General features: G+C 37.3%; 1 protein-coding gene across 1 annotated transcript in view; it reads right to left on the bottom strand.

The window, feature by feature from the left end:
• Positions 1–4,602: 4,602 nt before the first annotated feature.
• The window catches only part of COPB1 (coatomer protein complex subunit beta 1), an 18,261-nt gene continuing 9,415 nt past the window's right edge, over positions 4,603–13,448 (bottom strand). The window contains exons 13-21 of the mRNA XM_009288792.2: positions 12,965–13,085; positions 12,372–12,599; positions 12,018–12,197; positions 10,774–10,918; positions 9,195–9,314; positions 8,605–8,750; positions 7,176–7,265; positions 6,261–6,416; positions 4,603–4,933 (exon numbers count right to left, since the gene is read on the bottom strand). Of these exons, the coding sequence (XP_009287067.1) occupies positions 4,874–4,933; positions 6,261–6,416; positions 7,176–7,265; positions 8,605–8,750; positions 9,195–9,314; positions 10,774–10,918; positions 12,018–12,197; positions 12,372–12,599; positions 12,965–13,085 (1,246 nt within the window). The 3' untranslated portion in view covers positions 4,603–4,873. The remainder of the gene's footprint in view (positions 4,934–6,260; positions 6,417–7,175; positions 7,266–8,604; positions 8,751–9,194; positions 9,315–10,773; positions 10,919–12,017; positions 12,198–12,371; positions 12,600–12,964; positions 13,086–13,448) is intronic.

Below are 13,448 nucleotides of genomic sequence, written 5' to 3'. Positions count from 1 at the left end.
ACTGAAACAAGATGGGTATTTATGGCTTTGCTCAAACAAAAAATTGCCTAGATTAATATTACAAATGTACAGGCAAAGTCACAGTTAGAATTTCTTGTATTTCACCTATATCCCTCTCTTAATGAACTTATTATCATGTCTTTCAAACAGGAGATCCCCCCTAGGCCAGCTGTATACAGCCAAATCTATCTCATCATGCTTTAGAAAAGCAAAATCTCTAGAGAAAAGGCAGTGTTCAAACAGATGTACTATATGAGTAATCTGAGCTGTCAGCATCACTCTGCACTGTTTATACATAGTTAGACAACCTGAAAATATACAAAAAACAACTGAAAGTGACCCCAAGAGTGGGCCAAAGTTACCCTGTATTGCTTGTATGACGAAACCTGCAGCACATCCTTTACCTTCTTCCCCTTAACACTTTTTGAAAAAACTCGATCAAAATTTCTTATCAGTTGTGAGACAGCGCCCCCTGGCGGAGCAACACATGAAAACTTTATAAAGTTTATAAAATACCTTCGTTTGTGACGGGGTGCAGCTGACTGATAGGTACTAGTATGTAGATTACCCCAGATGTGGATTAACTGGCTGGGTCTTTCCTCAACACTCCAGCTGCAGCTCTGTGCCAAGAAGCACATGATACAGAGCAAACGCCCCTCACACGAGGCTTCACATTTCTGAAAGTTGTATAAAGCTGTCTCTACAGAAACCACTTACAAATCTTTTTAAAAGCTCAATATACAAACTATGTTCCCCTACGGACTGATTTATTTTTGTTTTACCTTGCCTACTTTCATGTTTTCTTGGGATGACCCCTTCTTCCCCTAGATAACTGAGAGTTGCCTATATCATGCCTGTCATGAGATAAACATTCCTGCTTCTCATGTATCAACTAAATAGGACAAATATAAATCCTCGTTGGGCCCTGAATAAAGAAATCTGGCCCTGACTTGCAGCAGCTCTACATTAGGAGCAGGGACATAGGAGAAACCAGCTTCCTGCTATGCCAGCACTGCATCATGCCATGACTTTTGAAAACTTTTCATGGAAAAGCAGCAAGTTTTCTTGCTCCATTTACACCTACTGGGAATTTATTCCCATTCTTATCCAAGCTTCTGAAATCAGAGTTGTGGAATAACACCACCTTACCCAAGCATAGTGTATACGATACATACTTATTGCTGCTCAGAAAATAGGTTAGTAACCTCCTTGTACAAAGTTTTGAACAATACAGCATAGCCACAGCTATACACTAGCTTCTACTAAGTTTTGCTGCAATGAAAAAGCTGTAAGTGGATCTTAAAGTAGGGCAGTGTGTGTAAGATATTCCTCTGTATATGCAGAACAGTTCTCTAGTGTCTAGGAAATGTTTTGCACCCCACTAATGTTGATCAAACACTTCAATACAATTGCTTAAGAGTTCCCATTCTCCTTAGAACAGCAATTCTTAAAGCGATCAATGGTGCATCTGTGGTTCTCAGGTCTCCTATTTGCTCACAATTGCTAGTCCTCGTGGAAACCACGATGATCATACATGAACTTTCCTCCCATTTCCTTTCCCTGTAAGTGGCTGTGGTAGTTGTCACAAGTACCGATTTTTTAAGCAGTGACAAGGGAACTGACCACACGGGCCTGCCCAGGAGTGGCTAAAGACCAGTGGACCACCACTCTCCAACAACACAACTTGAGAATCCTGTCTGTGTCCACAGGCAGACACAGAAAATCTCTTAGTCAGCCTCTCTTCAGGGCACAAAAGCTATTTTACAAAGAGGTGCTCTGAACCAAAATCAGTCTATTATCTGAGCTACTGAGCAAAAGCTTAGCCAAAACACAATAGGATATATATAAAAGGATAGAATTTCATCTCTGAAGTACAGACATGAAACATGCAACTTTTTTTAGTGTTCAGGCTAGTGAAAAAATGTACACCACCAATGAAAACTTCTGTACAAGACCAATTCTGCAAGAGAGCTATTGAAAAGCTAACAGGTGGAAAATGAATCCTAAAGTCATAGCAGCTTCTGCTGAACAGGTGTTTTCATGTCCTTGCATGAAGTTCTCACAGCGTAAGATATCCTAAACAGAGTTAAATTATGTGCCCCTCCCAGCTGACTAAGAGTCACATGAAATATGGGTATCTGCACATGCCAGGATGTTTTTCTATTCTCCAACAGGAATAGCAGATTGTGACTGAAACAGGGCTTGGATAACAGACACTGGAAGTCATTCTCCTTATCCAAAAACATCCTTTCCTTGGCTGTGGTCAGCAAATCCATCTGATTCACACCAGTCAGTATACATGCAGCTATGACTCAATCCCTGTTAGTGTCCTGCTAATCACAATGTCTTTGCAGAGATGAAGCCATTCACTGGAGTCCTCAGATTTTCTTCTCTCTTGGTTTGACTTAAAGTGATTGGAGAATAAAGTTCCCTGCACGCACCCCCAAGCAGGATACCAATAATCCATGGAATTTCACAGGAAATTTCACATACAACATACTCCTATGCTTTTTTCCCATCATCCCTCCCAAATTATGAAGTACTAAGCAATTAAGATCACATTCTGATTATCTCTACTATATCCTTGTGAATCTGGCATGACTTCACAGAAGGCAATACAACTGCTATGAGATCATGTAGAGACTGACTTCATTATCAAGGCAGACCTGCATATCCAGAGCTTCAGCTCCTGCTGGTATCATGTGATGCATGAGTTGGAGCTTTCATTAAAAAGCAAAATAATGGCAGAACCAAAAAGGGATTTCAAAACATGCAAAACACAGGTCACTCAGCAAAACCATGCTGAACTATCCTACTGATTTACTGTCTCTAACATCTGCTGGAGTACAAGAGCTGGATACCCCCCACTATAGCAGGTAAAGGTTTTAAAAATCAAATCGTCATAATACTTAGTGTCCACAGTATCTACTATTTATACCTGAAACATACATTACTGTGACATGTACATTTCACTACCATATTTGATGCTCACAGAAGTCCACAGGTAATCAGAGCCTTCAGAAGCTACTTTCAAGTTTTTTTTCTCTGCTCAGACAAACTCATGGCAACAGCCTTGCTTACCTAAGACCCTTTCCTTTTTCTTATTACATGTAATAAGAGTGAGGTGTGTGCCTATGAGAAAATAGTAAAATAAACACAGCATAGCTTTGGAAGTCACATATTTCAAATTTAGAATATTTAACAAAAGACAGCCTTAGCAGGTGTACAGGCTTGACTGTAATAGAGGTGTGCACACAGCAATACAGTAATGCAGGCTTCGGTACTGTTAGATAGAGCATGGCTTTGATGGCTAATGGCTTAAAAAAATAACTATTGCCAGCAGACTTCTCTTGATTTTATGATTTTTATGTACTAAAAATTCAGAGTTATACAGCTGCATCAGTGCAAAGTTTTAGCTGTTGACAGATCTGCCCCATGTTTTACTATGGGCAAACTATTTTCTTCTAGCACCTCAACTTAAGAACAGGATTGGAATGAAAAGTAAACCTAATGCTTATAAGAACAGACCAAAGCTAGCTTGCAAAAAGTAGTATTGGGAGGAACAGGTAATGAAATATTTATATGAATGTCACTTATTAGCTCAGTTTTTGCATTGTACTTCTAGGACTACCCTTTAGCCAGATAAAATACAGCAGCCTAGACTTTCATTTCAAAATTTACATGTGTGCTCCTTCCTGTGCTTATTCAGAGTGAAAAATAGGTATTCTCATCACTGAGGCCTTAAATGTTTTGGGAATCAGCTACTCGGGATACTAACTCAGTTCTCTTCTATGCTACTGGAGCAGGACACAGCTGTTCAAGTTCAGCAGCAGGACTTTCTGCCAACTGGAAGAATACTGTTGGCTCTGGGGACTCTTCTATAGCATTAATTGCTTGCAACAATTGAACAGATTCAGCTAAAAGTATTTTCAATCTAATAGTTATATGTTTTAATCTACGGCTAATTCGCATAACATTTAGTAGCCAAATGGTGTTAACTCACTTCCACATCCTGACCTGACCTTCACTCACAATTCTTCCTTTTCCACAATTCCTCAACTTGGTTCAATTCACTGCAAGATCATAATCAGTCTGAATCCTTCCTTCCTGAGCTTACACATGTGGCTAATGGCTGCATTCACTGAAAATACTGCTTATGCCGCTACAGCTTTAATATTGCACTTGGCTGTCTTTTCTGTATTAACTAAAAAATAAGAACCAGCAATGTTATGTTACTCATGATAACACTATTAGGAAAGCATTTCAGAAGCAAAGTTTAAGGTTCTACTACTTGCTGGAAAGAGCTGAATTTTGACAATCTCTTTCCTGATATTACAAGCTTGTCTGTGCCAAGTGATTACATTACTAAACCAACCATTTAGAATATACAGCCTTTGATTTAGTTGTCAAATATATATATTCTCCTGGGTATACTAGAGTATTTTAAGAGTCATGATCACACATTCATACAATTCAGGCCTAGTCATTATTGTAAACACTTAAGCTATTACAACACTCCCACTTAAAGTATCAAAACACCCCTGCCAGATATTCAATACTGATCAAATAATACAGAGTTTATCATTTACAGACAAAACAGTACTGGCATAATTTGTTTATTGTACTGTGAGCATCAGTGTATATTAGAGACAAAGAAACCATGACTTCCAGGACAAAGAAAAAAACATGGACATTTAAAATTTTGCTCAGTATCAATCATGGAGAACCTATAAATTATCTGCTGGAATGCTTTCAGCTCAAAAGCTTGGCTTCTACAATTACAGAACACTGAAGACTATAAGATGTTCTGGATCCCAAAAGCCACATACCTAAGGTTAAATTGTAAAAGACCTGAAAAGACATTAGGTAAAACTTATAAACTTGTTTTCTTCTGAGACAGATTGATCTTATCTCCAAGACTCAGGGCCATTCCCTGTAAGGAAAAGAAAGAGGACATTCATGACACAGACCCTTCAAAATAACTTTATCTATATTAAAATAGAAGTTCCATATACAGAAATCTATGAAGTAGTTAGTGGCATGGAAATTAAAGTATTTCTAACTGTTCATTTATTTATATACATTATAGCGCACACTTTCTTAACACTAGGTAAAGGCTAGATCTACATATATTATTGAAATAATGAAACATAAATTTGAGCTAGCAACTACTAAATCTGTTATCAATACAAAAGGCAGAAAAATAAAAAATGTAAGCCTTTTGACCTCCCACCAGTTGAAAGTATGCTGCCACCGAAGAAATTACAACTGTCAGTCCAGTTACTGAAATTCAGCTGTTGAAAGTCTCAGTGCTGATATTAGCACTCAATGCACTAAAGTGATAGAAAATAATTTAATCACAGAACCGTATTAATATTGCATAGAAACTGAAGAAATCTCAAAAGAAACTGCACAAATAAATCCACCTAATCAACAACAGAATGATCTTAAGATGAAACCAAGCTGGCATATATAATTGAATGCAATCTTATGTAAAAATGCCACTGTAAATATATCAGAAACATTAATTTAAACCACTCTGAAATCTTTACAATGACATCACATAAACTAAATGGTTTTAGGTGATGAATGTGAAAATTCTCACAGTCCTTTATTGTACGCTGTTTAAAATACTTTTATTGGTAGACTAGCTGTTTTGTTATTAAACAGTAAAAAAAGTACAAAATTTGGAAGTCAGGAGGTAGAAGTTCTAAAATCCAAAACAGACTCATACGTGTACCTGTAGAAAATAATTCTACTGAAAGGCCTTGGGTTTTGTTTTGTTGTTTTTAAAAAGAACCCGTGAACAGCAATTACACGCATAAAATTTCCTTGTTATACGAAATTGAAATGTATAATTCAGTAGGAAACAGATCATGGAACCTGGGAGAGCATTTGCTCTTTGTTTAAAAGCAAATCAAGTATACTATCCTATTTGCAGCACTATAGATAAAATAAGGAAATCTTGGCCCAAAGGCCTATTTTATGATAATGCACTGGGAGAGATGATGTACAATGTGGTTTTAGGATATGCTTGCACCTAACTAAAAAGCCCTTCTTTCCTCACAAAATGTGTGTAAGATAGTTTTTTTAAAATTAAGGCTGAAGTTTCTATATTCATCTTCCCTAAAAATTTTCCCATTTACCTAATACTAGAAACTAACTAGCATCCAAAAATTTGCAAGTTTTTTTTGGAGTGCTCAGTACGTTTTCTTAAAAATGACAAGGAGAAACAGTGCTCTAAATAGAAGCCACATTACCTGACTCTTTGCACGGATTCGTATGTGACCAGTGACAGGTGCCTCTGGTCCAAGATGAATTGGCTTTTCAATGCTGACATTTGCAAGTGCGTCTTCTCCAAATATGGAACGCGCATAAAGATTGGCCGCCATAAAGCCACAATAACCAGAAAGTGCCTACAAAAAGCACATTTGAACTCTTTAGAAATGCCAAAATCCTTTAAATACATTTTAATCCATCCTATGTATAGCTAGGCAGATATCAGTACTTAACATTTAAACTTCTCTCTTTGCATACAACATTTTCTAAAATGTGAGAATCATGCAATGGGAAACAGTGGTGGCCTTTTTCTAAAATTAACATTGAAAGAAATGCAATCTACAATATTCATCAAAACAAGGCAGGATGGCATTTTATGATCTAATTTAATGAACAGCAAAATGGTAAAGAAGCTACATAGTAGCAATAGCTACTATACCTATTTCAGCTACTACACATGCATTAGCTAATAGCTATTACATATATCTTAAAAGCAAATAGCTATTATATATATATTTTGCTTTAAAACAAAAAGGCTAAACTGGCAAAAGAAAGGTAAATTTTGACAGAGAAGGAAGGAACTTGGAGCTACAGGAAAAAAAACTGTATAAAACCATATGGTTCCATCAAATCTATACTACAGCTTAGCTACTACAAGTTAAAACAGACATTCTGCTTTTCTAGCTGGGCAAGAAATAGCTAAAGTGATTAAGTGACAGAGAATTTTGATAACATTAACTTGCTTTTACTCATTTCAGAGCACTAATTTAAAAACTTTGAAGTACATGTACTATTTCATATTGTAAACAAGGGTCTCTAATATATTTATAATAAATGCTAAACAAATTAAACAAAACACACAAACTAAAAAGGGTGTCTTCAAGCAAATAGCTCACCTTCTCTGGAGTCAGGCATTTCATATTGGTTGACTTCAGTATGTGCTGTAAGTATTCATTTAGATCAATGATATTAGTATTCACTGTAACCTTCAAGAAGGGAAAAAAATGGCAATTACTTTAATTAGCATCTCAGGCATTTCTGAAACCATCTCTTCTTCAGGGCTCTATGAAGAAGATTACCGCTACATTTCTCCTTGAGGAGCACATTCAGTAAGCTAGCTCCAAATCACATTGTGTGGTGGCATCATACAAAGTCTTCACCTCCTGCCATCCACTTGTTTAACAATTCCCACCTTTTAAGGGTGGGAATTCCATGCTGTGACCATGGTTTCTAAAATGTATTAGGTGAATATGATACTCTGCTGAACACGTAGACTCTCTACAGTAAATAGTATACTTCTTGTCTGAATATAGTTTACACATGGCCAGCACAGGAAAAAATGGTATCTAGTCCAAAAGCTTGCTTTTAACCAATGATAAAAATTACTTTCATATTTCCCTTCTAGCAACAAAGCTCTCTGGGCTGCATTGGCTTCCTCATATTGAATATTGTGGCTCTTATTTAAATTGCTTTTTAACACATCGTTTAGGAATAGTTTACAAATTGCTAAGGCTTCACAAATTATGGATTAAAATTTATTGTTTACAAGTTCCCTTTGAGGGAACTTAAATCCACTCTCAAGTGAATACACGTAAATACATGTAGCAAACGAGGCTACAGTTTGGGTAAAATATCTCCCATTCTGTTTTAATGTTTCTATTCTATTCCTAAATTATGTTGCTCTGTTGCATGAGATTATCTCCCTTAAACCCTTTTTTAACAGGTCTGTAACTAATAGTTTGGGCACCCTGTAGTATTAAGTGTACCTACCATTTTGTTGGTCTTACGTAGCATCCATAACCACTCTATACGCTACAGCTGTACTGCAAAGTAATAAAATGAAAGATGTCCCTGCCCATGGCAGGGGGGTTGGACTAAATGATCTTTAAAAGGTCCCTTACAACCCAAAATGTTCTATGATTAAAAAAAAAAAAAAGAAAAGACAATGTAATTCAGAACTGGAGAGGCTAAGCAGTATGACTAATTCTGCAGTCTCCACATGAACTTATACTTGTTGCTATCTCACCTTTGAGCCAAAGTACACAGCAATCGCCAAGCAATTTGCACACCTTCCGTACAGGAGGTAAGGCTCAATGCACATACCTCTTTTGTAAGAAAAAACTAGTTATTGCATTACTAAGCTTGTGAAACAGATAAGATAACAATCAGAGAATGAGTTACTTGAAGCCAACATCCAATGCAGATGTTGAATAAGGTTTGTATCACAAGAGATAATGTTGATGTAGCGAGCTGATGTAGAAACAAGAAACAGAATTATACCTCATCAACAAAAACCCCAAATAACATACAAAAAATAAAACTAACTTTGTTTTCCCACTCAAATTCTGCCCACATCTGTCTGAACTCCGCATCCGTACAAGAAGCAGGCTGGATATAGTCCATGATGTCAATGTGAATATCACTGAGAACCACACAGTTTCTGTCGCTGGCTGCTCCAGAAACATCATACACTGTAATATAAAACACAAACCACCTTAATGTTTAAAAAAGTGAATTTGCACTAAGTAAGAGTGCTCAGTTAACCTGCCAGTTAACAACAGTCAACACTTGCTCAATCTCATTGCTGACCTCTGTCCTCTTCAAGTGCTTTACCCAGTTGCCACAGAACTTTGAGTTAAGTGTATTGGTCTTTCAGGCAAGGCTGCCTAGCTCATTTCAAATTCAGAGACTTGGTTTCAAGTATCATGCTGACAATCATTCTAAAGGTAGCATGCTCTACTATGATTTTAAGTAAAAGCGATATAAATTTTTAAAAAATCATCACAAATATTCATACATTGTAGACCATTTAATTTCCTCTTCCAGTACAGTGTTTTAAATATTTTTAAGCTCATTAAGCAGTTAAGAAATGCTAGACATTAACATTAATTTTGCACACTGAATTGTTTACTTACCAATATTACCAAAAATTATTCCATTTTCTGTTGAAGCGACTTTGACATTAGCTTTAATGTTTGCAAAATCATGTGGAGCAAGTGTCAGAGGAGATGGTTTTTCCACAAGTTTCAAGTCACCTGTGTAAAGAAATTGGGAGATGGGGATCAGGGAACATTACCAGTACAAAATGAGTTTAGCTTTTGGAACAACTTTTTTTATTTTCTTGTCATTCAATTCTAATGTCTACAGACTTGCACTAAACACCAGCATAAAGGCATTGAGTTGGATTTTTTTTTTTTTAACCATTTGCTACCTGCAAGACAAAATAATTTACATTACATTAAAAATTTCAGTTAAGATATTAGTGTATTCACGCAAACCCCACTGAAAACAACTGTAAATACTGACTGAAATGGGCTTCGGATTGAGTCTAGTATTGAATTTTTAACAATCAGGAAATGGTTAATTCTACCTTGTGTTTTAATCACTGGCAACATAACAGCTAATCCTACTGTCCATTGTCTCAAAACCAAAGTTCAACATCCAGTATTACATGCGCTAAGCTATTTATAAACAGGTCAAAGTATCACCTTGATTTTGAATATAATTGCTCCCGGGAAACAGCAAGAGCTGTATTTTTCCTAATCCTTTAGCAAGCAATTGTAAAAGACTCCTTAGTTCTATCAAACCATGCAATTTGAGAACATAGCATGAACAGCATCAGCTCTACGCACAAGAATGATGCATCAAGTCAGTTTTTGCAATATATCTGAAGACAGCAACTGGGAAATACAGAATTCCACTTTACTGAGCTGATAAATAGAAAAATACACAAAAACCTATTACGTAATATATTCGTTTTACTTACCTCCATCATTAGTCTGACCAAATGATTTACAAAAGATTAGGAGGAAGTTTATGCCCCTCAGTCATATTTACATCAATTAAAGGTATATAACATGAGTTCTCCTAGTATGTTGTAAACACAGTTCAAATCCTGACTGCCAAAACAGAAGACAACTAATAGAAAACTGGTTACTGTTCTTGGATTCATCTGCTCCAGTCCCTCCCCTAAAAGAAGTTAATGAAGCCACAGTATTTGTTTAAGCAAGCCTCTGGTACAGCTGTTGGTACAGGGCATGGTTTCAGCCGAGTAAATGCAGTATTTAAGTACTTCAGGCTGAGTGCAAGAACCACCTAGGGCAGATGGCTTTCTGTTGCCTGACATTTGCTCCATAGCAGTTTGGATTTTGTCCTCTTGCTCTATGGTAACAGCACAGTGGGGAATAAGTATATGAAAAAAACTGGAAATGGAATGCTATTTTTTCTAGTGAAAAAAGCATGAAAAAGTTCAAAGTCTGACTATGGTTTGTATCATCAGATAGTATTGTCAGTGCCAGTAGATACAAGTCTTCCACCTTTTGGAAGAAAAATACATTTTTAAAGGCATTCAAGTACATCCTATCAAAACAGCAACTAGCTGGCATAAATTTGTAAGTATTTAGAAGTGTTTCAGAAACTCCTTACAACTGGGTGCCAATGCCCAGCACCTCACTGCTGCTCAACGGTTGCTTTGTTTCCACCAGTACTCCTTACCTAGCGTGGCTAGTTCTAGTGTGCAGTTCTGCAGAGTATCACTGGTCTGGTTGACCACGAGCACATCCAGCACAATGTCATATTGATTGACGTGGACATACGCTTCTGCATAGACAGGGTCCGAGAAACCTGTCAGTTGAGTAACCTGTGAAAGAAAGAGTTCAAGGTATTTTTCTTCTCATAAACCAGTTTAAAACACGGAGTCGTGTCAAACTGACAAAAAATAAGAATAAAGTACAATTAAATCCATTACTCTTTAATGTGAGCCTCCAAATCAAGCAGGTGTGCAAAGAGCTTTTAATTCCACAGAACCAACTTACTAGTAAGAAAAAAGGGAAAAAAAATAAAAAGAAAATTGGAAAAAACATTGCAAACAATCACCACAAGTTTTGTCTAGAAAATAGTATTTAAAGAAGTTGTGATGTTTAGGAAATCTAAAGTTCATGCATAAGTCTTCCAAAATAAACAGATTTCATCGATTTATAGCTAAACACACAGTGACTGTCCGTATTATTCACACAAATAGATTTAACTGCATCCTTCCTTCACACGTCCTTTTGCGTACACACTACAATTATAAAACCTTTCCAGATGAAATGTATTCTGAACTGAATTCACATAAGTTCCTAAAACACGGACTGTAATGCCATTTATTCTTAAAAAGACCAGCAGGACAAAGAAATGCTGACTTAAAAAGAAAAGGTAACTTTAAACAGTAAAAAGAATTCGTCTAGAATTTTAATTAATAAAAGTCTGGTTTTTTAACCCTTAACCCTAACTAAATCAAGAGATTTTTTTTCTCTTTGGACCTTCTCTGCAGGTCCTGGTAACCAGCAGCAAAAAAAAAGTATAAAGCGTGAAACAAGGATGCACCGCACTTGGCAATAGGATACGGCAGCCAGAGAAAGAAAGGGTTCTTAATCACTTGTGACATCCCTGCTCTCTTCCCTGTGAACCTTACTGGGGCTCTTCAGACCAGCAAACAATCTTTATTTCTTCTCCACATTCCACCAGCTCAGCACTCTCCAAGTCTCCTCCTTATTCTTCCCCTCCCACGTGAAGAAGGTAACAACTTTAAGCACAAGGGCTTTTCTCTTTCTCCTGATCCTAGCCAGGAAATACCTGGGTCTTTCCAATCAACCAGCATAGCCTGGTTCACCAGTTCCAGCCTGCGATTCCCAAAGCCGTTCCTGTGCATAAGCAGCACAAAGTGTATATAATTAAAACACTGACTTTCACGTTACCTTATTAAGTTTGGATGCAAGAGGATCAGCAGCCTCTTTCCTCTGTGTGTTTCCCATTGCTGCAAGAAGGCTAAGCTGAAACTGGTCTTCTTTTGAGCTCATTTCATTTTTAGCAGTAAGCTGCATGAAGGAAATGGGATCGTCTGGCTGAACTGTCACATTCCTCTTCTCAGATTCTTTCTGCAGGAAGAGAAATATTCAAGAATTCACAATGAATTCCATTCCTTAGCGCAGAAACACAGCCAAATGACTGACTTACACACGGTCAAACGGCGACATTTCTGGGACCTGCTTGGATGTGAACATCCATAAAAAATTCCAAGTGATTATGGTTACACACTTATAATAGCTCACCTTCTGGGAAAGTTTCTCCTCTTCTAGCTTGGCTGACAGCATATGAGAGAGGGACTGCCTGCATTCTTTGTTGAAAATATCATTCATGAGAGGAGAACATTCTGACAAAACTTTCAGACACAAGGAAATACGATCCACATCGTCATCTGTAATTGGCTTCTTGGGAAGAGAGGACTTTCCCAAATGGAGAATAGTGGCCATCAGCAGCATAGCTTCAGCAATAAAGGACTGAGAAGGAGGACAAAGGAAAGAGAATGGAAGGAGGTTATTGCATTTTACACAGCTTTACAGAAATGTTTATTTCTGACTTATTTACAAAAAGGTGCACATTAATCTGTTCAGAGCTTTTATGATTTGATTATTTATTTTTTTAGTACTTATTATCTAGAAACCAAGCAGCATGATTTAGAGACTGTCTAGATAGAGTGGCTGGAAAGCAATAGGCCCTGTTTGTCACCCAAATTATCATTATTATCCAACCACCTAACTGGCACTTCACTTTGGACTTAACCCATTTTGCATCTGTTTAAAAGAAAAGCGGCAACAACCAGCTCTTCTTTGCAACTACAGTGAAAACACAATAGATGACTTACATTTTGTTTCTTCTTTTCCTGAACTAGTGACACATATCGTAAAGCAATCTTAGTTAAAGTTGTAGCAAGAGAAGCTGCAACAAAGAAATCGCCATCAAGCAGGAATCCTCGTAACGGAGGTCTGCAAAGACAAATGATAATCAGAAAACTAGTTTTGGATTACACTCTTTAGCCTACTGTCCTGGTTTCGGCTGGGATAGAGTTAATTTCCTTCCTAGTAGCTGGTACAGTGCTGTGTTTTGGATTTAGGATGAGAATAATGTTGATAACACACCGATGTTTTAGTTGTTGCTAAGTAGTGCTTACACTAGTCAAGGACTTTTCAGCTTCCCATGCTCTACAGACTGAGAAGGCTGGAGGTGCACAAGAAGCTGGGAGGGGGCACAGGCAGGACAGCTGACCCAAACTGGCCAAAGGGACATTCCATACCATGTGACGTCATGCTCAGTACATAAACTGGCAGAAAACTGGCTGGGCCGCTGCT

This window comes from Aptenodytes forsteri, unplaced genomic scaffold, assembly GCF_000699145.1.
Source record: "Aptenodytes forsteri isolate BGI_AS27 unplaced genomic scaffold, ASM69914v1 Scaffold8, whole genome shotgun sequence".
NCBI classification, from domain to species: Eukaryota; Metazoa; Chordata; class Aves; order Sphenisciformes; family Spheniscidae; genus Aptenodytes; species Aptenodytes forsteri.
Note: the sequence above shows the minus strand (reverse complement) of the source record. Positions and strands in the feature narration are given on the sequence as shown.